This window comes from Tasmannia lanceolata, unplaced genomic scaffold, assembly GCF_043159265.1.
Source record: "Tasmannia lanceolata isolate RefF3 unplaced genomic scaffold, GAP_Taslan_0.1 ptg000007l, whole genome shotgun sequence".
Classification (NCBI taxonomy): domain Eukaryota; kingdom Viridiplantae; phylum Streptophyta; class Magnoliopsida; order Canellales; family Winteraceae; genus Tasmannia; species Tasmannia lanceolata.
The window spans coordinates 4,211,717-4,239,651 of record NW_027518684.1 but is presented as its reverse complement, the minus strand read 5'-3'; the positions used below and the strand labels follow the sequence as shown (position 1 = coordinate 4,239,651).

At 40.7% G+C, this 27,935-nt stretch overlaps 2 protein-coding genes and 3 pseudogenes across 2 annotated transcripts; all 5 read left to right on the top strand.

Moving 5' to 3' along the window:
• Positions 1-67: 67 nt before the first annotated feature.
• LOC143880828 (kiwellin-1-like) lies at positions 68-13,165 on the top strand (annotated as a pseudogene).
• A 1,852-nt stretch (positions 13,166-15,017) lies between these two features.
• On the top strand, positions 15,018-15,498 carry LOC143881263 (putative ripening-related protein 1). The gene is made up of 2 exons (XM_077384249.1): positions 15,018-15,024; positions 15,179-15,498. The coding sequence occupies exons 1-2, from the start codon at positions 15,018-15,020 to the stop codon at positions 15,496-15,498; spliced, it is 327 nt and encodes a 108-aa protein (XP_077240364.1).
• Positions 15,499-18,077: 2,579 nt separating this feature from the next.
• Positions 18,078-18,806, top strand: LOC143880826 (putative ripening-related protein 1). Its single transcript, XM_077383802.1, has one exon. The coding sequence runs from the start codon at positions 18,127-18,129 to the stop codon at positions 18,682-18,684; it is 558 nt and encodes a 185-aa protein (XP_077239917.1). The 5' UTR covers positions 18,078-18,126; the 3' UTR covers positions 18,685-18,806.
• Positions 18,807-20,839: 2,033 nt separating this feature from the next.
• LOC143880825 (putative ripening-related protein 1) lies at positions 20,840-21,452 on the top strand (annotated as a pseudogene).
• A 2,327-nt stretch (positions 21,453-23,779) lies between these two features.
• LOC143880824 (kiwellin-1-like) lies at positions 23,780-27,208 on the top strand (annotated as a pseudogene).
• Positions 27,209-27,935: the final 727 nt, after the last annotated feature.

Sequence of the window (27,935 nt, the reverse complement as noted above, 5' to 3'; positions counted from 1 at the left end):
GGACCCTACTTTTCTTGAAAGCAATAAGGGTCTCCAACTCTTTCTTCCATCGTCTCCTATAAATAGTATTCGCTACTAAATTAGACTTCACAAATACAACAAACAAACCTTTCAAGAAGTAGAAGAAGGCAGCAAGTGATAGAAACCAACTAGGATGGCTAACAAGTCTCTACTTGCAATGATTTTACTAGTTCTAGCAAGCCTCCATGTTGGGCATTGCTTTTCTCCCCTTGGATCTTGCCATCCCAGCGGCTACTTACGAGGAAAGACTGGCCATTGCAACACGGAGAACGACTCCGACTGTTGCAAGGCTGGCAAGTTGTACCCACAGTACCGTTGCTCCCCTCCGACCACCGGTGACACTCCGGCAACCATGACCATCAACAGCTTTGCCAAAGGCGGTGATGGTGGAGGCCCTTCTGAGTGCGACAGCCAATACCATAGCGACGCTGCGTTTGTTGTGGCATTATCTACGGGGTGGTATAACGGTGGAAGTCGTTGCCTGAACAACATCAAGATCAATGCCAATGGAAGATCTGTGATGGCCAAGGTGGTTGATGAGTGCGATTCAGTTTATGGGTGCGATTCCGATCATGACTTCCAGCCACCGTGTCCCTACAACATTGTGGATGCATCTCCTGCGGTGTGGAAGGCACTAGGGATCCCAAAATCGGAGATTGGCGACTATGATATCACTTGGTCTGATGCCTGAAACCAGCTTAGCTTATTTTCTTGTACTTAGTAGGAAGAAGGAAACATGTCATACTGTTAATATTTTACTTACATCTATGTAAACTTGTTGGGGTCATCCGTATAAAATTTCATGCTTGTTCACATGACACTGTATGCTTGTTCATTTATATTTACTATGCTAGTTTGTTAATTATTATCCCTTCGTACCCCAAATATCGCTCGCTGATTTACACCTAATGATGTGTTCAAACAAGTTATGAGAAATAGATCTCTTCAAAAAGAATTTGACCTTGGCATTCACCATCCTCTGTATTTTCAATATGTATGCATTTTCTTATATATCATCAGGAGCCACATTGGCATTACTGTAAACAACCTCACATAAATCTTCTCCCACTAGATAAGGCTTAGACCTAGCAAAATCGACCCGTGCACGCGGGTCGACCCAACCTACCCGGAAATTTGCGAGTTTGGGTTGGCATTTGAGTGACCTGTCAAAATTGACCTGTGGGTCACCCCACCCGCCAAAACATGGGTTGGGTCTGGTGAACCCGCGGGTACCCGCGGATAGGGGTGGACATGGTTCGGTTTGGTTCGGTTCTGGGGTAGACCCAGAATCGAACCATATGCAATCGGTTCCCATACTTTGAAACCAGAACTGAACCACTTATTTTTGGAACGGAACTGAACCGAACCAGAACTGAACTTGATCTGTTCGGTTCAGTTCTGGGTTTACCCAACCTTTATTTTTAAGATTTTTCCCATTTATTGGAGAATGAATGGAATGCATGGGTTCATTTATCATACTATGGAAACAAATTTTTTCCCATTTATTTGAGGAAGCATGTTTCAATTTCTATGCAGGTGCTTAAGGGTTTGATATATCTTCATCAAGCATAAGTAAACCATTCTCACGGAACTGTTATGAGGAGGGGGTGATTTTATCCGTTAGGGGTGTCATGATTCTTGGTTCGGCTCTCGGTTCCAGGAACCCAAACCCAGAACCGAATCAAGTGCAATTGGTTCCCAAACATCTGAAACGGAACCAAACCATTTAAATTTGGAACCGAACCAAATAGGTCGGTTCGGTTTAGTTCTTCCGGTTGAACCGGAACCATGTCCACCCCTACCCGTGGATACCCGCATTTCGTTTTTTCTTTTTCTTTTTCTTTCTTTATTTTGGTTCGAGTAGATACTAGATGCATTTCCTAACTCGCAACAAAGAGCAACTTTAAGATAAAAGAGGGGATTTCTCTCTTTTGGAGGGTACTCAAGGCATTTTGTTTTACTTTATTGAGAAGCAATCCATACGAACCGTGAGATCAAAGAAAAAGAGAAATGGACAGTCTAGATTAAGAGGAAATGCAACCTAGCTAGTATAAAAGGGTCAAAGGTTCGTTTGCAATGGGGGTACTCCAAGCATTTTTTCTAAGTCACTTCTTTTGTTTTTGTTGCTATAATTTCCTTATTCACCCAAAAAAAAAAAAAAACTCTTTGGTAAAAAATTGCGGGTTGCCTGCGAGTTGACCCAACACATCCCCAGCGGGTGCGGGTCCCCTAAGTGTTGACCTGTAGGGATGCGGGTGATTTTTGACCCAACCCGTTTTACCTGCACCCCCATGAACTGCGGGTAACCCAATCCAACCTGCCCATTTGCCAGATCTAATAAGACTCCATACATGTTCTCCATATCTAATAGTTTGATTGATTTAGTGACTCAATGCCGAGTCCACTAACTCTTCAGTCGTACCCATTTCTGAAGCACTGATTGAAATTCTTTACCAAGGAAATGGTTGTAGGGGTCGAGAGAGGTTAATCCATTACAAGGAAGCGAATCCGTGATGAGAAATCAGCTGACGCTGGTATAGATAGATATTAGAGAGAGAGAGAGAGGCTTAGGTCTAACTCGGGCGATTACGGGAGAGAGCAGATGTGCAAGTTAAATTTGGCAGGAAAACTCGGGAAAAGTCCCCTTTTTCCTCTTCCGTTCAACAGAAATCGGATTGTCAGAAACTCATGAGAAATACACATAATATTTGTCTATTTCCACGTCAGTAATTGAAGGTTTATGAGGAAACCAAGAAAACAAATATTTTTTGCATTTTAACAGAAAACTCAAGGGGTTTCCCTTTCTTGGCATTGTGAATTCTTAAAAACTTTGTTTTCTCCAAAGACTTTTAATTGAAATTCAAGTGATAGAAACCATAAGGCCAATTACCATTCAAAAAAAAGAAAAAAAAGAAGAGAGACCATAAGGCCAATGTAAACTTTTATCTACACGAAAGGCCACAAGTGGCAACTTAACTTGTCCTTAAGTGGGGTATTCCATTTTCTTAACTGAATTGACTACTACTTTGGCAATTTAGTAATTGGTGAAAGATCTGGGTTAGTGGAGAACAAAATATTACAGAGGATTTCTAAGATCACAAAAAAGATGAGAGCCGAAGCCTTGCCGATTTGTTTGGTCTTGGCATACGTTGTCTTCCCATTCTAGTTCATTGCATAGGTAGTACAAAGATAGAGTCTACATGGGACCCTGCCTTTTTTTTTTCTTGAAAGCTATAAGGGGTCTCTAACTCTTCTTTCCATAATCCCCCTATAAATAGCATGCCCTACTAAATTACACTTCACAACTACAGCAAACCAACCTTTCAATTAGAAAAAAGAAGAAGAAGAAGGCAAGAGATAGAAACCACCAAGAATGGCTAACAAGTCTCTACTTGCAATGGTTTTTCTAGTTCTAGCAAGCCTCCATGTTGGGCATTGCTATTCTTCACTTGGATCTTGCCATCCCAGAGGCTACTTGCGAGGCAAGACTGAAAATTGAAACAGGGAGAACGACTTTGACTGTTGCGAGGCCGGAAAGTTGTACCCACAGTACCATTGCTGCCCTCCCATCACCGGCGACACTTAGGCAACCATGACCATCAACAGCTTTGCCAAAGGCGGTGATGGCGGAGGCCCCTCGGAGTGTGACAACAAATACCATAGTGACGATGAGTTTGTCGTGGCATTGTCTATTGGGTGGTACAATGGTGGAAGCCGTTGTTTGAACAGCATTAAGATCACTGCCAATGGAAGATCAGTGATGGCCAAGGTCGTTGATGAGTGTGATTCAGTTTATGGGTGCGATTCTGATCAAGACTTCCAGCCGCCGTGCCCCTACAACATTGTGGATGCATCTCCTGCTGTGTGGAAGGCATTGGGGATCCCAAAATCCGAGATTGGCGACTATGATATTGTTAAGAGAGCACCGACTCTCTCTCTCTCTAGATTTCTAGAATCCTCTCTCTAGAATTCTCTTCTTCTTCTTTTTAGACAATCCTCTTTCTAGAGATTTCTCCACTCTTCCTTTTTCCTTTCTTTTAAAACATTGTTCTAGATGTTTTTTTCTAGAAATATCTAATGCTAGAAGAGTGTAGCCACCATTCTAGAATAATGGGGAAGCATCTCTAGCAAGTATAAAAAGGAGGCATCCCCTTCCATTTGGGTATGTAGAGTTCAAAGCTTCCCCTTAGAGTGTGCAAAGGAGTAATTGAGTGTGTGTGATGAGAGCAAAGTGATTGTGGGTGAGAAACTCTTGAGTGCATTGAGTGTATACAAGTTGTGTACAGCTTTTATATTGAATAAAAGTTGTTCTTCCACCGCTCAAATTTCAACAAGTGGTATCAGAGCAGGCGATCAGGGATCGTTTTATCTGGAAGTTCTGCAACTATACAGTCAGGGACTGCAAAGCTTATTGGTCTGGGACCAGGCTTACTTGGTAGAGTGCAGGGCATCACCAAGTCACGATGACAGATATTTCTGGTTCGGCTAGCGGCGTGAAGAAGCTCAATGACAACAACTACAACAATTGGAGTGTTCGCGTACAATTTTACCTGCTCGGACAGGACTTGTGGGATATTGTCGGTGGCGAAAACACCACACCACCCGCTAATGCTGACGAGTTGAAGAAATGGAAGATTAAGGCTGGTAAGGCTATGTACGTTCTTGCAGTAACTATTCAAGATGAATTACTGCAATACATTAAAAGCGTGAAAACGCCAAAGGAGGCGTGGGACACACTAGCGGCTCTTTTTGCACGAACGAATGATGCTAAGCTCCAGCGGTTGGAGAACGAGCTCCTATCATCTTCACAAAAGGATATGATAGTGAGTGAATATTTCACAAAAATTAAATCTATTTGTGAAGAACTTTCAAAATTAGATCCTACAAATGCCATCTTCGAAGCACGAATGAGGAGAATAATTATTCACGGGTTGATGCCGGAATATAACGGGCTTATTACGGCGACCCGTGGATGGGCCAAAGAGCCAACTCTTATAGAGTTGGAAAATATACTAGCCAATCAGGAGGCCTTAGACAAATAAATGTCTACAGCCTCAGTAAATGATGACAAGGCGCTGTTCAGCAAGAGAAAATGATTCAATGACAAAAATGCTGCGAGATCAAAAACTGGCGGTGATCGAAAATATCAAGAAGGATGGAAAAAGAGACCAAAAGGAAAGGGCACGCAGCAAGGGGGAGCTCGACAAGGATGAGACACTGAAGATAAGAATATCGTCGCCAAAATAACCAGTGCTACAACTGCGGAAAAAGAGGACACTTTGCACGGGACTGCTGGTTCAAGCGAGTGAAGGGTAATGCAGCAACCTCCACCCAAAATGAGAATGACGGTGAAAATGAGTGGGATTTTCAAGCATCACTTGCCGTTGAAGACCCCACGGAGCTTGCGGCCTCATGCGTCATAGAACCAGAGGAGGAGTCTGTACTTGTTACAGTGAGTGATAAATTAATTAATTATGATGATGATTGGATTGTAGATTCTGGATGCTCCAATCATATGACTGGAGATATGGAGAAGTTGACCGATATGGCGGAATATAAGAAAGGACGAGTGGTCGTCAAGTCAAATAACTCTAGATTGCCTATCACTCACATCGGCAAGGCAACAATAGTTCCTCGATTCAGCTCTAGCCAGGTACCATTGGAGAATGTGTACCATGTGCCTGGGATGAAGAAGAATTTGTTGTCTATCTCACATCTCACAACATCTGGAAATTATGTGGTGTTCGATGAAGCGTCTTCGTGGTGGTCATCACAAGAGGTGTTGCTGCCGAATATGAAAGAAATTGAAGAAAAGCTGCAAGAAAGAATCGAAGATCAATCAAAGCCTGGTGAGGTTCCAGAAGTTGAACCCAAGAAGAACATGAAGATGCTGGATCCAAGACTCCTGAAAAAAACAAAGAGTCCTTGGCGAACAGGAGCATTGCAAAAGACACCTGAAGATGAAAGACTAAGACAACTTGAAGAGTTCGAGGAGGAAATAGATCCTCAACCAATTCCGAGAAAATCCTTGAGAAAGGCTACGGATGAAGAGATTCAAGCTTTGCGGCAAAATGAGACTTCAGAATTGGTACCGAGGTCTGGAAATATACACCCTATATCCTGCAAATGGGTGTACAAAGTGAAGACTCGACCTGATGGGTCAGTAGAAAGATATGAGGCACGACTAGTGGCTCGAGGATTCTTACAAAAATATAGTATAGACTACGATGAGACTTTCAGCCCGGTGGCGAAGATTACAACAGTACGTTTCTTAATAGCACTCGTTGCAAGTAAGTCTTGGAAGCTCTGGCAAATGGATGTAAAGAACGCGTTTCTGCATGGCGAGCTAGATCATGACATATACATGGAGCAGCCCCAAGGTTTCAAGAGCAAGAAATATCCAAGCTACGTATGCAAGCTGAAGAAAGCATTATATGGATTGAAGCAGGCACCAAGAGCCTGGTATGGTAAAATTGGAGAGTTCCTAATACAAAGTGGTTATTCTCTAGCACCGTCAGATTCTAGCTTGTTCGTGAAAGCCGGAGGAGGAAAGCTTACAGTTATTCTGATCTATGTGGATGATTTGATCATCACGGGAGATGACGAAGAAGGGATCAAGCAAATTAGAGCTAATCTTTCAGTACGCTTCCAGATGAAGGAACTCGGAGAACTAAAACACTTCCTTGGCCTTGAGGTTGAACGAACCCAGGAAGGAGTATTTCTAGGGTAACAAAAATACGTAAAAGATCTCTTACAACGATTTGGGATGCTTGACTGCAAGCCAATATCTACACCAATTGAGCCCAATGCAAGGCTATGTGCAGAAGAAGGCCAAAGATTGGAAGATTCAACAATGTAAAGACAATTGGTGGGTAATCTAATCTACCTAACGCTCACACAGCCTGACATCGCTTTCGCAGTTGGAGTGGCTAGTCGATTCATGAAGCAACCGAGAAAGCCTCACTTAGAAGCAGTTCGACGCATACTAAGGTATGTAAAAGGGACCTTTGACCTTGGAATTTTCTATAAGAAAGGAGCAGACTGTGAAGTCAAAGGATACTGCGATGCTGACTACGCTGGAGACCATGACACACGACGTTCAACTACTGGATACGTATTCCACCTTGGATCAGGAGCAGTGTCATGGTGTCACAAGAGACAACCAACAATGTCTTTGTCAACTACAGAAGCTAAGTATAGAGCATGAGCGATGGCAGCTCAAGAAAGCACGTGGCTAATGCAACTGATGAAAGACCTACATCAACCAATTGACTACTCGGTGGAGATCCATTGCGACAATCAATCAGCCATAAGATTGGCAGAGAACCCAGTCTTTCACGCAAGGACTAAGCACGTGGAAGTACACTATCACTTTATTCGAGAGAAGGTGCTACAAGGACAAATTGAAATGAAGCACATCAAGACTGGAGGCCAGGTTGCAGACATATTTACTAAAGGACTAAGTGGCACAAAGTTTGAGGAGTTCAGAAGACAACTCGGCATGGTCACTAGATCAGAAATAACAGAGAGTAGCCGGTAAAGAGAGAGTTGTCGTTGAGGGGGAGTGTTAAGAGAGCACCGACTCTCTCTCTCTAGATTTCTAGCTCTCTCTAGAATTCTCTTCTTCTTCTTTTTAGACAATCCTCTTTATAGAGATTTCTCCACTCTTCCTTTTTCCTTTCTTTTAAAACATTGTTCTAGATGTTTTTTTCTAGAAATATCTAATGCTAGAAGAGTGTAGCCACCATTCTAGAATAATGGGGAAGCATCTCTAGCAAGTATAAAAAGGAGGCATCCCCTTCCATTTGGGTATGTAGAGTTCAAAGCTTCCCCTTAGAGTGTGCAAAGGAGTAATTGAGTGTGTGTTATGAGAGCAAAGTGATTGTGGGTGAGAAACTCTTGAGTGCATTGAGTGTATACAAGTTGTGTACTTTTGAGCTTTTATATTGAATAAAAGTTGTTCTTCCACCGCTCAAATTTCAACAAGTCACATGGTCTGATGCCTAAAACAAGCTTATAGTCGCTCCTTCCATGCCGTACTATGTTAATATGTTACTTATACTTTCTTTGTCCATGTAAACTTATTGGTATACATATATAAGTTCATACTATCCGCATTGTCATGTCTGAATTTTTTTTTCAGAAAAGGAACCCATTAAATAAATAAAAGAGATTACAAGTCGACATTTTGGGTAGAGACTGCCCCATATACAAGTAATCAATAGAAGTTCCCGGTTCAGGCCCTTATCTTAGGCACTGTTCATTTGAGAACATGCCAACTGATTGTGAGTCCAAAACCAACTATTTGACTCAAAATTAAACGTAAATTTGAGTCCAATAATTGGTTTTGGACTCACAATCTGCTGGCATAATCTTAAACAAACAGGGCCTTAATGAGGTAATCAGCTTAATCGTTGACCCTTTTAGGGATTAGAGATATAAAGTACCATCCATGCAAAATCTTTATCTCATCCAAAAGCTTGGCGGGTCTTCATTGACGGACGTATGGGAAGATATTGTAATGGATTTTATTGACAGGCTGCCTATTCCAAAAGAAAAATCTACTAGATTCATTGTTGTAGATCGATACGCACATTTCAATGCCAGATCTCATCCATATACAGACGTAGGAGTTGCTCAAAGTATGTTTTGAACAAATCTTTCGATTGCATGGTATACTGATGCGGGGTAAGTACACCAGGAAGCTAATCCCTAGTTTGTGAGTGGTTGATTTCGGGATTGGTTGTGAAATCAATGGACTGGAAGCCTTCAACAATGTCTTTGCCACTAATTTAGCTAGGCAATTATACTAACTGAGAGCAATTCAAATTCTGTGAAGACACTTCATTATTAGATCAGACAAAGCTTGAGAGAGGAACCGAATTTACCTTCAACAATTATCAAGGTAGGCAATTACTGTGTTAACATGGCAGCATACTGTCATGAGGGCGTTCCCACTTTCAACTCCTCAATTAGTTAGGATTTTGAAACCAATTGCAAATCATGAATGCAAGAGTTTGCACAATAATTTCCATCCAAGCATAACCAACAACAACTAGAACACAAACCGAGCTAAATTTGATGGCAATTTCACTCCATAATTGCACACAGACACGGCCACAAATCAGTTTCTAAATCAACTTTCAGACAGCAAGGATTTTAGAGACCAAGAATTATGCAATGTTTTAGTACTTCCCGATATATTTGTGTCCTAGAATATGACTGTTTTTCAATGTAGCAATGATCTAGGAATTTATTGTGGACGATTGCATATCTCGTTTCGGGGCGTGACACAACATCTGTCTTGGGGTAAAAAAAATGTCAGCAGTAGGCTTCTATTTCTTCCTCCCCAGGTTTGAAAACAAGGGTCACTGAAGGAAATCCATCTCAAAAATGCCAGTTTTGGTGGGTCTTGGTTTCCTGTTTTGGTGAAGGGGATGGTGTTTGAACTTTAGAAAAAAAATTGTGACTTTGTTCTTATAGAGCAATATTGACAATTTTTTTTGAAGAATGTATGGAAGAAATGGGACTACCCATGGCCTAAAGGCTGTAATGTTAAAAGTTCTAATTTTATGGCCTTGCATTAGAAAATTCTTGAACTGGCAACATCACTAGGTTTTAGAAGGTTCTTGGGCTCAAAGTTTTGCTCAGAAAGTTGCTAAAGTTAGCCCCAAGAGCCCAAACGAATTTCGCTGAGAATGGAAAGCTTACAGGGAGATTTCTTCTCCTATATATATGACCCTTGGTCCCTCTTCCTTACTCTTTCATGTTTTGCATCTCTTGAGATGACTAAGGAGAGTAAAAGGGAGAAAAGAGCAACGGGAGTTTCCGAGTCGTCTTCAAGCTTGGGAAAGATCAAAGGTTCTTGATCGGATTGAAGCAAGCGAAGAACGGCAATATATGGCACATTGTATAAATCTCTCTCTCTCTCTCTCTCTCTGAGGAAAAGAGGAGTTTTCTTTGATTTAAATGCCAAAGATCCCAAGAGATCGATTCAATTAATGTTACTTAACATGTAATCCACAAAGAGATAATACAAATTTTCAATGTATTTTTCTTTTCTTTTTAGCATCCAAGCAAATGCTAATCATATTCACTAAAACATTATTCAGGAATGTTAATGTTATTGTTGCTAATGTAATCCCAGGAACATTTGATTAGCATTTTTTTTATCCATGGGAGATCTAAGATATTTTTTTTTTCTAATTATAATTTTCTTGAGCATTTCTGTTCAGTTAAAAAATAATAATAAAGCGAATATTGAGGCTCTTCACTCTGAATTTTCTTTTACAGACCTGCACTTTTAGCAGTCTGGTAAGAGCATATGATCATCATCCGCATTTTTTGGAGACCGGCAGAGAATTCGTGAGCTTCGTTCACTGCTGCTCGACGCTTCTTCCAATTCCTTGTTGACAAATTAGTGTGAAGTTATCTGGTTCAGGATCATATCATGCCTCTCTTGTAGCCTGGCTAATCTCCCTTCTTCTTGTTTGAGAGCTTCCCTTATTATTTTCGATTTTTCCATGATAATTTCCCATCTTTGCCATTATTTTAGATTTGGCAAACAGAGGAGAAGTGATGCAGAGAAGCCCACGAGAACACAAATAGCACGGCTGAAATCCATGGAGTCTCATCAGAAAGAAGTGTAGAACAGAAGATGAAAGGAAATGGAAAATGTCACAATCTGTTTTTCATCCGTATCAAAGACTAATCAGTTCTCTCAAACAATGTTGAGAGAAGAAGTCTCACAATCAACCCGTAAAATACAGTTTTAGCACTTCTAAATGAATATGAACTATTCAAAATTACAAGTTTGCTCCTCCTTTTAATTTGAATTACCCTCTCCTTTTTTGCACTACAACATCCCAAGGGTTTATGTAAGATTAAATCATCCAAGCAAGGCAGCCAATCTCAGGAACAGCTCATCCAAGGACTTCTAACCCCCACGTGGAACAGCTTCATTGGGTCCAGTTAATAGAAAATATAAACCACTAGGGCTGATTACCTGACCCGCATCGACCCGACCCGAAAATAACATGGTCGGGTTTAGAAATCATGGGTCTTGGGTAGGGTCGGATTTTAAATTGGGAAACCTGACTCATTCTTGTGTATGGCGGGGGTTTAAAGGAAAAAAAAACCCGAAACCCGAAACACAACCCGACTCATATGGGTGTACTATGACTTTCTTAAATATATCTTGAATAACATAGCAAATTATTTTCTTATATATTGATACGATTGTTTTCACTGAGGTGATCACGTTTATTATGTGAAAATAGTGTCCTTGATGACATAAATTTAGAGATTTTTGGTGTGAAGCTTTATTTTTATTTTTTTTCCAATCTTTAAAATTAATCAACATCCCACGCTAAAAAAAATGAAAACCCGACCCGACCTAACTCGAGAAACTATCTTGGGTAGGGTAATCCTGTAGAAAATTAGACCCGACCCGAGATAATTCTTGAGTAGCGTAGCATTTTGGAAAATCCGACCCACCCGACCTGAGTTGCACCCCTATAAACCACCATCAATCAGTTAATCCAAACTGCAAGTAAATTAATTATTAGAAAACAGAGTTTTTTGAGTAAATCAATAATAAAAAAAAAACAGAGTATTTTTTGTATATTCTAACAGATTAATGGTACTAATAAACCATAAACATGGTTCATTTGGTTCTTGTAGTTCTCCCTTTGACGATATTCGTGAAACCTCCTCATTGGTTCCCGCGGTGGGCCCCAGAATCAGAGAAAAAAAAAAGAAGAGAAAAAACCCTAGACGCTGAAGACTCTCGACCTAACCCTCGACGATTCTCTCGTGTTTGAAGAGGAAAAGGTGATTTTGGTCCCTTGATTTCGCGCCGATTCTTCTACTTCTCCAATCCAAAACCATCAACCCAGGTCAGTCATGTCTCTCCCATCCTCTATTTTGTTTTTTTTTCCTTTTATTTTTGAGATTAGGGTTGTTATTTTCATTTTTTTTACTCAGATTAGGGTTTGTATTTGGAGAAAATGGGTAAAAATAGTTAACATTTCTTACCCAAGAATCCTTGCCTTTGATGCAACAAATACAAACCCTAACCTGAGAAAATGGGTAAAAATGGTGTTAGTAAACTTCACAGTTCTTATAGGAATCTCTTTTTACCCATTTTTTTTTTTTACTCAAATACAAACCCTCCAATCATGTCAGAGTGCTAGTGCAAAAACTAGGGTTTTCAGTTCCATGAGGAGGGTGAGAAATGGCTGAAACAGGGAAATGGAAAACCCATTACCCTTTTAACATTTATAATCACTTACTGGCCGGTAATATCACATTTTAATCGTTCCCTTCAATCTAGACGTTTCATTTTTCCATGTGATAAATAATAAGCCCATATTAGGTCGTACATGCACGGATTCACCTAGAGCGATCGAGTTTGTTGTCGGTTGTGGCTTATCTATTTTTACTATTGTAAATTTCTTTAATCTTGATAAAATCAATGTTTTCTACAAAGACTTTTTAATTGAAATTCAAGTCATAGAACCCATATGGCCAATGCAAATTTTCATATACACGAGAAGCCACAAGTGAAGAACTCAAAAAACATTTAGTCATATATAGAAACACTTGCTTTAGCATGAATGATGGTGCACTTTGTTTTCCATTTTCTTCACTGAATTGATTAATAATTTGTCAATTTAGGCCATGCTTGGACTGCAGGAAAAACATTTCTTATGGAAATTTTCTCCTGCAATTTCTTTTTTCATTTTCACAATTTAGAAAAAAATTATATAGTTATGTCTAAATTAGAGGGATTTTATCATAAATTTGAAGGTCAATGCCAATGGAAGATCCGTGATGGCCAAGGTCGTTGATGAGTGCGATTCAGTTTATGGGTGCGATTCCGATCACGACTTCCAGCCACCATGCCCCTACAACATTGTCGATGCATCTCCGGCAGTGTGGAAGGCATTGGGGATCCCAAAATCCGAGATTGGCGACTATGATATCACATGGTCTGATGCCTAAAACCGGCTTAGCTTATTGTCTTGTACTTAGAAGAAGGAAACATGTCTTAGTGTTAATATTTTACTTATACTCTCTTTGTTCATGTAAACTTATTGAGGCCACATCGACATATATATATATAATTTCATGCTTGTTCACACATGACAGTGTATGATCGACACACATCACATTATAGCTTACTTTTGGTTCGTCTGAGTCATTTTTGTTTCGACTAGCTTACTTTGGATCCGACTAGATTAATTTGGCTTTTATTGGTGTTCAACACATTGAGAACACGGGCAATGGATCTTGGCGGTCCAACTTTGAGAAACACAGTTAACAGTATGGTTTTGAAACAAAACGGGAAAAGAATATACCGGAAGTCATGAATCGTGTTCTCTTCTCGTTGGAATGGATTCCTTTCTCATAGTTTCTTCTTGCTCCACAACTGATAGTGATGGTGATTGGTTTCCTCTTCTCTCTTGATGTGGATTTGCATAGATTTTGGAATAGGGATATGTTGTGTGCAATCAGGGACTGAAGAGAGTACTTTATAGATGTTTGAGGGAAGGAATGCAACTCCTCATCATGATGACCCTTCTCTCAAACGTCTCTTTATGTTGATAAATTTAGAGAATATTTCACTAAACTTCGATACAATAAAATTAGCCCTAATGAGTGATTATATAGAACACTCAAAAGGGTTAAACATAGAAAGAGATAAACATAACAAGGCAAGAGATAATTCTAGAAAACCTACCTACTAAGATTAGCCTAATTGCTAATTTATTGTAGCTACCTATTCTAGTTAGGTTACTCTATTCAACCCACTTGCCTAATCTAGCCCCATGATGATCCAATGGTGTGAATTCAACACAATCTAACTATGAGATCCCACATATTCTAACATCCCCCCTCAAACGTATGTGGATTGGAAATCAACATACGTTTGATTACAATGAAATTCCCCAATAAGAAAATAAAATTTTCTCCCCATAAGAAAATAAAATCTTTTGATTGGAACCGCACTGCCGAAGTTTGATGATGAATATGTCTTGATGTTGTTGCCGAATGTATATTGTCGAAGAAGACGCTGCTTGTTGATTTGCCGTGAAGAGATGGATGAGAACAAATCATAGCCTCAATGGGCTAGGCAAGAATCAAGCCCCGATGGGCGAGTAGTATTGGGTCACTATGGACCAATACCGGAATGGGCAAGAAATGGGTCACTATGGACCAATGCCGGAATGAGCAGCAAAAGGGTCTTGTAGACCAATGCCGGAATGGGCAACAAGAGGGTCATTATGATCCTATGCCGAAATGGGCAAGAAAAGGGTCACTATGGACCAATGCCAGAATGGGCAACAAAGGGTCCCTATGGACCAATGCCGGAATGGGCAAGAAATCAGCCATGATGGACCAATGGTGTGAATTCAACACAATCTGACTATGAGATCCCACATATTCTAACATATGTTTACACCCTTTTAATTACAACTTGTTTCAATAAAGGGTTACGTCCATTCTTTAAGCACTTAATGCATTTTTACAAAAGCAACTAACCGACTAAAATGATCTAGGCCATCGATCTTGGAAAGGCCACATCCACCGTTAGGATTAATTCCTAACAACTTCAACTCCTAAAATTTTCCTGTCGAACCCAAAGTGTAACCTAGGAGAAGAACGGAAGACTTGCCATCAGACGATGGCCGGAGAATAGCACACACAACGGCAATAATGAGATGGCTGAAGAATAGCACATTAACGAGAAGAGTAGGTTGAGGTCACTGGAAAATATCATAGAATGGGAACAAAAGATTGAGGTCGCGCATTGGAGAATAGCACAATAGAAAGAGAAGATTGAGGTCGCAGGAGACTAGCAGAGAAATGAGAAGATCCAACTCAACGTCGTCGGAGAATAGCAAAGCAATTGGAAGATTCAACTCAAGGTTGCAGGAGCACAACAATGGAGAAAAATGAGATTTTAAGTACGAAATTTTGCAAAATGATTCATGGATGGTATAGAAGGGAATGTCAGTCTTTTTCTTCGTATGGAAACACTTTTATGTGATATGTCATAAAGAGTCATTCCGAAGTCATTTCTTCAACACTTGAAACATTTCTTGCCCTTCCCTATTTGTATTGTTGGAATTTTCCGAAAAAGTTTGGATAGGAAAAGGTGGTGATGGTGGAGGCCCTTCCGAGTGCGACAATCAATACCATAGTGACCATGAGTTTGTTGTGGCATTGTCTACGGGGTGGTATAATGGTGGAAGTCGTTGCCTGAACAACATCAAGATCAATGCCAATGGAAGATCCGTGATGGTCAAGGTCGTTGATGAGTGCGATTCAGTTTATGGGTGCGATTCCGATCACGACTTCCAGCCACCATGCCCCTACAACATTGTGGATGCATCTGCGGCAGTGTGGAAGGCATTGGGGATCCCAAAATCTGAGATTGGCGACTATGATATCACATGGTCTGATGCCTAAAACCAGCTTAGCTTATTGTCTTGTACCTAGAAGAAGGAAACAAGTCTTAGTGTTAATATTTTACTTATACTCTCTTTGTTCATGTAAACTTATTGAGGCCACATCGACATATATATATATATATATATATATATATATATATATATATATAATTTCATGCTTGTTCGCACATGACAGTGTATGATCGACACACATCACATTATAGCTTACTTTGGGTTGGTCTGAGTCATTTTTGTTTCGACTAGCTTAATTTGGATCCGACTAGATTAATTTGGCTTCTATTTGTGTTCAACACATTGAGAACACGGGCAATGGATCTTGGCGGTCCAACTTTGAGAAACACAGTTAACAGCATGGTTTTGAAACAAAACGGGAAAAGAATATACCAGAAGTCATGAATCGTGTTTCTTCTTGCTCCGCAACTGATAATGATGGGGATTGGTTTCCTCTTCTCTCTTGATGTGGATTTGCATAGATTTTGGAATAGAGATATGTTGTGTGCAATCAGGGACTGAAGAGAGTACTTTATAGATGTTTGAGGGAAGGAATGCAACTCCTCATCATGCTCACCGTTCTCTCAAACGTCTCTTTAAGTTTACACCCTTTTAATTACAACTTTTTTCAATAAAGGGTTACGACCATTCTTTAAGCACTTAATGCATTTTTACAAAAGCAAGTAACCAACTAAAATGATCTAGGCCATCGATCTTGGAAAGGCCACATCCACCGTTAGGATTAATTCCTAACAGCTTCAACTCCTAAAATTTTCCTGTCGAACCCAAAGGTGTAACCTAGGAGAAGAAGGTTGAGACTTTCGGAAGACTTGCCATCAGACGATGGCAGGAGAATAGCACACACAACGGCAAGAATGAGATTTTAAGTACGAAATTTTGCAAAATGATGCAGTGGATGGTATAGAAGGGTATGTCAGTCTTTTTCTTTGTATGGAAACGCTTTAATGTGATATGTCATAAAGAGTCATTCCGAAGTCATTTCTTCAACACTTGAAACATTTCTTGTCTTTTCCCTATTTGTATTGTTGGAATTTTCCGGAAAAGTTTGGATAGGAAAATATTTCTAAAATTTCTTACTTGTTTTACACATAAAAAGAGAGCTTGAACTGATCAGATTCAATTTTTACTTAAGAGTGACCTTCGATTTATGAAAATAAATCAACAATAATCATATCACTGTAAATCGTGAAACGAAAAAATAAAATAAATAAAAATTGAAGAAAAACTTCAGTTAGAAATGTTTTCTTGGAATCCAAATAGGGACATGAATAAAAAGAAAAGGCTACTGATATTTCCACATCCATGTTTTGATAATGACACAAACTGACCCTGTCTTTTCCTTTTTTACTTGGCTACTGATAGCTTTTTGAGAATTGTAATAGTGGTTAAATAATAAAAGACAAGGTGTTCTTGTCTCATTACCATAATATGGGAGTGCAAATATGAGTAGGCAATGAGATTTTATATGGTGTGCGTGTGAAGTCCTGTATTTAACTATAGACCGAGGGTTAGGACCATTCTTTGAAGATGATTTACATGCTACAACTTATTTATGCTGTGGCCTAACAAGTGAACGGTTTTGATCATCCTAATAAGTGGTCAGGATCATTTTATAGGGGTGATTTATAAGGTACACCTTATTTTCGCGGTGGTCCAACGAACGAATGAACTGTTTGGATCATCCTATGAAGTGTGCCCACTTTATTTTTTGAGAAATACTGGAAATTGGGATCATCTTATGGTGATGATCTATAGGGTACAACCTATTTTCCGTTGTGGATTATCCTATGAAGTGGGCCCCATAGTATTTTTTCAAAAAATAGGCTTAACGAGGCCACGGCATATAGAATCTCCTAAAAAGATGAAGAATGCTAGACTGAAGTGAGCCCATGGTTTCGAGAGCCGCAAAACACTGTGCCCAACACTGATAATGTCACAAAAGCAATGGGAAACGGTGACCTTGCAGCTCCCTATTGGGGTTTGTTACCTTCAATCACGGAAGAAATTGTGAGAGTAGATGAATAAGACAAAATCTGCTGAAAAATGAGCCTGTGTGGCTGTTCTCAAGAATTTGATAGAATATTAGGAAACCTTTGTGAGAAGAATGTTCTTGGAAGGTGGCACAATATATTCCAATCTTTGTTGGGGAACTGAATAAATGCACCCAAAAAAATCCCTTCAATCACGCAAGAAAATATGATACTAGTTTCTTTTAAGATTTGTTAGACGGTTTCAGATTTGTTATTCTCTAAACACTACTAAACCGGTCTCTCTATAACATGGCCAGGCCATTAATTTGTTGAAATCTTTGAACAAGGTAGGCCACACCTGTATTTTTCAAAATTAACTAGACAGCCCACACCATAGGATGATCCAAACCGTGCCGATTTGTTTGGTTTCAGCGTACGTTGTCTTCCCATTTTTTAATTTTATAGGTAGTACAAAGATAGCGTCTTCATGGGACCCTTCTTTTCTTGAAAGCAATAAGGGTCTCCAACTCTTTCTTCCATCGTCTCCTATAAATAGTATTCGCTACTAAATTAGACTTCACAAATACAACAAACAAACCTTTCAAGAAGTAGAAGAAGGCAGCAAGTGACAGAAACCAACTAGGATGGCTAACAAGTCTCTACTTGCAATGATTTTACTAGTTCTAGCAAGCCTCCATGTTGGGCATTGCTTTTCTCCCCTTGGATCTTGCCATCCCAGCGGCTACTTACGAGGAAAGACTGGCCATTGCAACACGGAGAACGACTCCGACTGTTGCAAGGCTGGCAAGTTGTACCCACAGTACCGTTGCTCCCCTCCGATCACCGGTGACACTCCGGCAACCATGACCATCAACAGCTTTGCCAAAGGCGGTGATGGCGGAGGCCCTTCTGAGTGCGACAGCCAATACCATAGCGACGCTGAGTTTGTTGTGGCATTATCTACGGGGTGGTACAACGGTGGAAGTCGTTGCCTGAACAACATCAACATCAATGCCAATGGAAGATCTGTGATGGCCAAGGTGGTCGATGAGTGCGATTCAGTTTATGGGTGCGATTCCGATCATGACTTCCAGCCACCGTGTCCCTACAACATTGTGGATGCATCTCCTGCGGTGTGGAAGGCACTAGGGATCCCAAAATCGGAGATTGGCGACTATGATATCACGTGGTCTGATGCCTGAAACCAGCTTAGCTTATTTTCTTGTACTTAGTAGGAAGAAGGAAACATGTCATACTGTTAATATTTTACTTATATCTATGTAAACTTGTTGGGGTCATCCATATAAAATTTCATGCTTGTTCACATGACTGTGTATGCTTGTTCATATATATTTACTATGCTAGTTTTTTATTTATTATCCCTTTGTACCCCAAATATCGCTCGCTGATTTACACCTAATGATGTGTTCAAACAAGTTATGAGAAATAGATCTCTTCAAAAGGAATTTGACCTTGGCATTCACCATCCTCTATATTTTCAATATGTCGGCATTTTCTTATATATCATCAGAACCACATTGGCATTACTGTAAACAACCTCACATAAATCTTCTCCAACTAGATAAGACTCAGACCTAGCAAAATCGACCCGTGCCAGTGGGTCGACCCAACCTACCTGCAAATTTGCGAGTGTAGGTTGGCATTTGAGTGACCTGTCAAAATTGACTTGGGGTCACCCCACCCGCCAAAGCATGGGCTGGGCCGGGTGAACCTGCGGGGCGGATAGGGGTGGACGTGGTTTGGTTCGGTTCGGTTCTGGGGTAGACCCAGAACAGAACCATATGCAATCGGTTCTCAGAATTTGGAACCAGAACCGAACCACTTATTTTGGAACTGAACCGAACCATAACCGAACTTGATCGGTTCGGTCGGTTCAGTTCGGTTTTGGGTTTACCTAACCTTTATTTTAAATTTTTTTTCTCATTTATTGGATGAATGAATGGAATGCATGGGCTCATTTATCATACTGTGGAAATAATTTTTTTCCCAACCGTTATGGGGAAGGGGGTGATTTTATCCGTTAGGGGTGTCATCACTCTCGGTTCCAGGAACCCAAACCCATAACCGAACCAAGTGCAATCGGTTCCCAAACATCTGAACTGGAACCGAACCTTTTAAATTTGGAACCGAATCGAACCGAACCAAATAGGCCGATTCGGTTCAGTTCTTTGGGTTGAACCGGAACCATGTCCACCCGCTACCCGTGGATACCCGCATTTCGTTTTTTTCTTTTTCTTTCTTTATTTTGATTCGAGTAGACACCATCTGCATTTCCTAACTCGCAACAGAGAGCAACTTTCAGATAAAAGAGGGGATTTCTCTCTTTTGGAGGGTACTTAAGGCATTTTGTTTTACTTCATTGAGAAGCAATCCATGCGAACCATGAGATCAAAGAAAAAAAGAAATGGACGGTCTAGATTAAGAGGAAATGCAACCTAGTATAAAAAGGTCAAGGGTTCGTTTGCAATGGGGGTACTCCAGACATTTTTTCTAAGTCTCTTCTTTTGCTTTTGCTCCTATACTTTCCTTATTCACCCCAAAAAAAGAAAAGTCTTTGGGAAAAAATTGTGGGTTGCCTGCGGGTTGACCCACGCCAACCCAGCGGGTGCGGGTCCCCTAAGTGTTGACCCATAGGGATGCGGGTCATTTTTGACCCAACCCGTTTGACCCGCACTAGCATGAACCGCGGGTAACCCAACCGAACCCAACCCGCCCGTTTGACCTGCTTCTTCTCTTGTCTCTAACCCTCTTTTACACTATTTTCAAACTAAAAACCTGGTTTCTAAAATCCGCGTATCCAAACGGCCCCTTACTTTACCATGAATGATGGTGCACGTTGTTTTCTATTTTCTTCACTGAATTGACTAATAATTTGTCAATTTAGGCCATGTTTGGACTGCAGGAAAAACATTTCTTATGGAAATTTTATATGGAAATTTCTTTTTTCATTTTCACAATTTAGAAGGAAATGATATAGTTATGTCTAAGTTAGAGGGATTTTATCATAAATTTGAAGGTTTCTCTAAAGAAAACTTGAACTGTCGTGGTTCACTGGGCCCTAGAAAATAAAGCTGGGTTGTGGAGCGCAAATGTTACAGAGGACATCTAAGTCCACATTGAGATAGAAATGGGGCTAAATTATACAAACAAGAAGAGAGCCGTAGCCGTGACGATTTGTTTGTTTTCCGTGTACGTTGTCTTTCCATTCTGTAATTCCATACGTAGTACAAAATAAGAGTCTGCGTGGGAAAGCAAGGAGGGTCTCCTCATAAATAGGATGCAGTCCTAAATTAGAATTCACAAATACAACAAACCAACCTTTCAACTAGAAGAAGAAGGCAAGTGATAGAAACCACCAAGGATGGCTAACAAGTCACTACTTGCAATGGTTTTACTAGTTCTAGCAACCCTCCTTGTTGGGTATTGCTATTCTCCATTTGGATCGTGCCATCCCAGCTGCTACTTGAGAGGCAAGACTGGGAATTGCAACCCGGAGAATGACTCTGACTGTTGCAAGGCCGGAAAGTTGTGCCCACAATACCGTTGCTCTCCTCCGATCACTGGCAACACTCCGGCAACCATGACCAACAACAGCTTTGCCAAAGGTACGTGGTGATGGTGGAGGCCCTTCCGAGTGCGACAATCAATACCATAGTGACCATGAGTTTGTTGTGGCATTGTCTACGGGGTGGTATAATGGTAGAAGTCGTTGCCTGAACAACATCAAGCTCAATGCCAATGGAAGATCTGTGATGGCCAAGGTCGTTGATGAGTGCGATTCGGTTTTTGGGTGCGATTCCGATCATGACTTCCAGCCACCATGCCCCTACAACATTGTGGATGCATCTCCGGCAGTGTGGAAGGCATTGGGGATCCCAAAATCCGAGATTGGCGACTATGATATCACATTGTCTGATGCCTGAAACCAGCTTAGCTTATTGTCTTGTACTTAGAAGGAGGAAACATGTCTTAGTGTTAATATTTTACTTATACTCTCTTTGTTCATGTAAACTTATTGGGGCCACATCGACATATATATAAATGCTTGTTCACACATGACAGTGTATGATCGACACGCATCACATTAGTCTGAGTCATTTTTGGTTCGACTAGCTTAATTTGGATCCGACTAGATTAATTTGGCTTCTATTGGTGTTCAACACATTGAGAACACGGGCAATGGATCTTGGCGGTCCAACTTTGAGAAACACAGTTAACAGTATGGTTTTGAAACAAAACGGGAAAAGAATATACCGGAAGTCATGAATCGTGTTCTCTTCTCGCTGGAATGGATTCCTTTCTCAGAGTATCTTCTTGCTCCACAACTGATAGTGATGGGGACTGGTTTCCTCTTCTCGCTTGATGTGGATTTGCATAGATTTTGGAATAGAGATATGTTGTGTGCATTCAGGGACTGAAGAGAGTACTTTATAAATGTTTGAGGGAAGGAATGCAACTCCTCATCATGCTGACCCTTCTCTCAAACATCTCTTTATGTTGATAAATTTAGAGAATATTTCACTGAACTTCGATACAATACAATTAGCCCTAATGAGTGATTATATAGAACACTCAAAAGGGTTAAACATAGAAAGAGATAAACATAACAAGGCAAGAGATAATTCTAGAAAACCTACCTACTAAGATTAGCCTAATTGCTAATTTATGCTAGCTGCCTATTCTAGTTAGGTTACTCTATTCAACCCACTTGCCTAATCTAGCCCCATGATGATCCAACGGTGTGAATTCAACACAATCTGACTATGAGATCCCACATATTCTAACATCCCCCCTCAAATGTATGGGATTGGAAATCAACGTACGTTTGATTATAATGAAATTCCCCAATAAGAAAATAAAATTGTCCCCATAAGAAAATAAAATCTTTTGATTGGAACCGCACTGCCAAAGTTTGATGATGAATATGCATTGATGTTGTTGCAGAATGCATATTGCCGAAGAAGACGCTGCTTGTTGATTTGCCGTGAAGAGATGGATGAGAACAAATCATAGCCTCAATGGGCTAGGCAAGAATCAAGCCTCGATGGACGAGTAGTATTGGGTCACTATGGACCAATGCCAGAATGGGCAAGAAATGGGTCACTATGGACCAATGCCGGAATGAGCAACAAAAGGGTCTTGTAGACCAATGCCGGAATGGGCAACAAGAGGGTCATTATGATCCTATGCCGAAATGGGCAAGAAAAGGGTCACTATGGACCAATGCCAGAATGGGCAACAAAAGGGTCCCTATGGACCAATGCCGGATTAATGAACAAGAAATCAGCCATGATGGACCAATGGTGTGAATTCAACACAATCTGACTATGAGATCCCACATATTCTAACATATGTTTACACCCTTTTAATTTCAACTTTTTTCAATAAAGGATTACGTCCATTCTTTAAGCACTTAATGAATTTTTACAAAAGCAACTAACCAACTAAAATGATCTAGGCCATCGATCTTGTAAAGGCCACATCCACCGTTAGGATTAATTCCTAACAGCTTCAACTCCTAAAATTTTCCTATCGAACCCAAAGTGTAACCTAGGAGAAGATGAAGAATGCTAGACTGAGGGGCGCCCATGGGAAAATCGGATGAAAGGGTGCCCCTATTGGTTGAGTGTAACCATTGCAAGAGCCCAATGATAACGTCACCCCATTTAAAATTAAGTAGAATTTTTTGGAACCATCTTAGATTTGAGGCTTAGGTTCATCCTAGTTACTGGTTACAACCTATTTCTGGTGTGGCCCAACAAATGAGCTGTTTGGATCATCCAACAAAGTGAACCCCAAAACTCACTTGTTGTCATACTCTGGTTGGCTCATCTATTTGTAAATTTATACAAGTCGCAACTCATTTTTTCAAGTGATAGAACCCATAAGCCCAAAGTAAATTTAAACTTGTAGAAACTCATTTTTTAATTAGAAAGTAGAATCGATGTAGGGTTTTCCATTTTCTAAAAACTCAATTGACTACTACGAGTAATGAAAAATGGGTTAGTAGAGAGGATTTCTAAGACCACGTAGGGATAGAAATAGGTCTATAATATACTAACCATAACAAAACTAGTAGAGAGCCATAACCGTGCCGATTTGTTTGGTTTCAGCGTACGCTGTCTTCCCATTTTTTAATTTTATAGGTAGTACCAAGATAGCGTCTTCGTGGGACCCTTCTTTTCTTGAAAGCAATAAGGGTCTCCAACTCTTTCTTCCATCGTCTCCTATAAATAGTATTCGCTACTAAATTAGACTTCACAAATACAACAAACAAACCTTTCAAGAAGTAGAAGAAGGCAGCAAGTGACAGAAACCAACTAGGATGGCTAACAAGTCTCTACTTGCAATGATTTTACTAGTTCTAGCAAGCCTCCATGTTGGGCATTGCTTTTCTCCCCTTGGATCTTGCCATCCCAGCGGCTACTTACGAGGAAAGACTGGCCATTGCAACACGGAGAACGACTCCGACTGTTGCAAGGCTGGCAAGTTGTACCCACAGTACCGTTGCTCCCCTCCGATCACCGGTGACACTCCGGCAACCATGACCATCAACAGCTTTGCCAAAGGCGGTGATGGCGGAGGCCCTTCCGAGTGCGACAGCCAATACCATAGCGACGCTGAGTTTGTTGTGGCATTATCTACGGGGTGGTACAACGGTGGAAGTCGTTGCCTGAACAACATCAACATCAATGCCAATGGAAGATCTGTGATGGCCAAGGTGGTCGATGAGTGCGATTCAGTTTATGGGTGCGATTCCGATCATGACTTCCAGCCACCGTGTCCCTACAACATTGTGGATGCATCTCCTGCGGTGTGGAAGGCACTAGGGATCCCAAAATCGGAGATTGGCGACTATGATATCACGTGGTCTGATGCCTGAAACCAGCTTAGCTTATTTTCTTGTACTTAGTAGGAAGAAGGAAACATGTCATACTGTTAATATTTTACTTATATCTATGTAAACTTGTTGGGGTCATCCATATACAATTTCATGCTTGTTCACATGACAGTGTATGCTTGTTCATATATATTTCCTCTGCTAGTTTGTTAATTATTATCCCTTCGTACCCCAAATATAGCTCGCTGATTTACACCTAATGATAAGTTATGAGAAATAGATCTCTTCAAAAGGAATTTGACCTGGCATTCACCATTCTCTATATTTTCAATATGTCGGCATTTTCTTATATATCATCAGAACCACATTGGCATTACTGTAAACAACCTCACATAAATCTTCTCCAACTAGATAAGACTTAGACCTAGCAAAATCGACCCGTGCCAGCGGGTCGACCCAACCTACCCGCAAATTTGTGAGTGTAGGTTGGCATTTGAGTGACCTGCCAAAATTGACTTGTGGGTCACCTCACCCGCCAAAACATGGGCTGAGCCAGGTGAACCCGTGGGGCGGATAGGGGTGGACATGGTTCGGTTCGGTTCGGTTCTGGGGTAGACCCAGAACAAAACCATATGCAATCGGTTCTCAGAATTTGGAACCAGAACCGAACCACTTATTTTGGAACCGAACCGAACTAGAACCGAACTTGATCGGTTCGGTCGGTTCAGTTTGGTTTTGGGTTTACCTAACCTTTATTTTTAAAATTTTTCCTCATTTATTGGATGAATGAATGGAATGTATGGGCTCATTTATCATACTGTGGAAACAATTTTTTTCCCATTTATTTGAGGAAGCATGTTTCAATTTCTATGCAGGTGCTTAAGGGTTTGATATATCTTCATCACGCATAAGTAAACCATTCTCACGGAACCGTTATGGGGAGGGGGGTGATTTTATCTGTTAGGGGTGTCATCACTCTCGGTTCCAGGAACCCAAACCCATAACCGAACCAAGTGCAATCGGTTCCCAAACATCTGAACCGGAACCGAACCTTTTAAATTTAGAACCGAATCGAACAGAACCAAATAGGCCGATTCGGTTCAGTTCTTCGGGTTGAACCGGAACCATGTCCACCCCCTACCCGTGGATACCCGCATTTCGTTTTTTTCTTTTTCGTTCTTTATTTTAGTTCGAGTAGACACCATCTGCATTTCCTTACTCGCAACAGAGAGCAACTTTCAGATAAAAGAGGGGATTTCTCTCTTTTGGAGGGTACTTAGGGCATTTTGTTTTACTTCATTGAGAAGCAATCCATGCGAACCATGAGATCAAAGAAAAAAAGAAATGGACGGTCTAGATTAAGAGGAAATGCAACCTAGTATAAAAAGGTCAAGGGTTCGTTTGCAATGGGGGCACTCCAGACATTTTTTCTAAGTCTCTTCTTTTGCTTTTGTTCCTATAATTTCCTTATTCACCCCAAAAAAAAGAGAAGTCTTTGGGAAAAAATTGTGGGTTGCCTGCGGATTGACCCACGCCAACCCCAGCGGGTGCGGGTCCCCTAAGTGTTGACCCATAGGGATGCGGGTCATTTTTTACCCAACCCGTTTGACCCGCACTAGCATGAACCGCGGGTAACCCAACCGAACCCAACCCGCCCGTTTGACCTGCTTCTTCTCTTGTCTCTAACCCTCTTTTACACTATTTTCATACTAAAAATCTGGTTTCTAAAATCCGCATATCCAAACGGCCCCTTACTTTACCATGTATGATGGTGCACGTTGTTTACTATTTTCTTCACTGAATTGACTAATAATTTGTCAATTTAGGCCATGTTTGGACTGCAGGAAAAACATTTCTTATGGAAATTTTATATGGAAATTTCTTTTTTCATTTTCACAATTTTGAAGGAAATGATATAGTTATGTCTAAGTTAGAGGGATTTTATCATAAATTTGAAGGTTTCTCTAAAGAAAACTTAACTGTCGTGGTTCACTGGGCCCTAGAAAATAAAGCTGGGTTGTGGAGCGCAAATATTACAGAGGACATCTAAGTCCACATTGAGATAGAAATGGGGCTAAATTATACAAACAAGAAGAGAGCCGTAGCCGTGACGATTTGTTTGTTTTCCGTGTACGTTGTCTTTCCATTCTGTAATTTCATACGTAGTACAAAATAAGAGTCTGCGTGGGAAAGCAAGGAGGGTCTCCTCATAAATAGGATGCAGTCCTAAATTAGAATTCACAAATACAACAAACCAACCTTTCAACTAGAAGAAGAAGGCAAGTGATAGAAACCACCAAGGATGGCTAACAAGTCACTACTTGCAATGGTTTTACTAGTTCTAGCAACCCTCCATGTTGGGTATTGCTATTCTCCATTTGGATCGTGCCATCCCAGCGGCTACTTGAGAGGCAAGACTGGGAATTGCAACCCGGAGAATGACTCTGACTGTTGCAAGGCCGGAAAGTTGTGCCCACAATACCGTTGCTCTCCTCCGATCACTGGCAACACTCCGGCAACAATGACCAACAACAGCTTTGCCAAAGGCACGTGGTGATGGTGGAGGCCCTTCCGAGTGCGACAATCAATACCATAGTGACCATGTGTTTGTTGTGGCATTGTCTACGGGGTGGTATAATGGTAGAAGTCGTTGCCTGAACAACATCAAGATCAATGCCAATGGAAGATCTGTGATGGCCAAGGTCGTTGATGAGTGCGATTCGGTTTTTGGGTGCGATTCCGATCACGACTTCCAGCCACCATGCCCCTACAACATTGTGGATGCATCTCCGGCAGTGTGGAAGGCATTGGGGATCCCAAAATCCGAGATTGGCGACTATGATATCACATTGTCTGATGCTTGAAACCAGCTTAGCTTATTGTCTTGTACTTAGAAGGAGGAAACATGTCTTAGTGTTAATATTTTACTTATACTCTCTTTGTTCATGTAAACTTATTGGGGCCACATCGACATATATATAAATGCTTGTTCACACATGAGAGTGTATGATCGACACGCATCACATTAGTTTGAGTCATTTTTGGTTCGACTAGCTTAATTTGGATCCGAGTAGATTAATTTGGCTTCTATTGGTGTTCAACACATTGAGAACACGGGCAATGGATCTTGGCGGTCCAACTTTGAGAAACACAGTTAACAGTATGGTTTTGAAACAAAACGGGAAAAGAATATACCGGAAGTCATGAATCGTGTTCTCTTCTCGCTGGAATGGATTCCTTTCTCAGAGTATCTTCTTGCTCCACAACTGATAGTGATGGGGACTGGTTTCCTCTTCTCTCTTGATGTGGATTTGCATAGATTTTGGAATAGAGATATGTTGTGTGCATTCAGGGACTAAAGAGAGTACTTTATAAATGTTTGAGGGAAGGAATGCAACTCCTCATCATGCTGACCCTTCTCTCAAACGTCTCTTTATGTTGATAAATTTAGAGAATATTTCACTAAACTTCGATACAATACAATTAGCCCTAATGAGTGATTATATAGAACACTCAAAAGGGTTAAACATAGAAAGAGATAAACATAACAAGGCAAGAGATAATTCTAGAAAACCTACCTACTAAGATTAG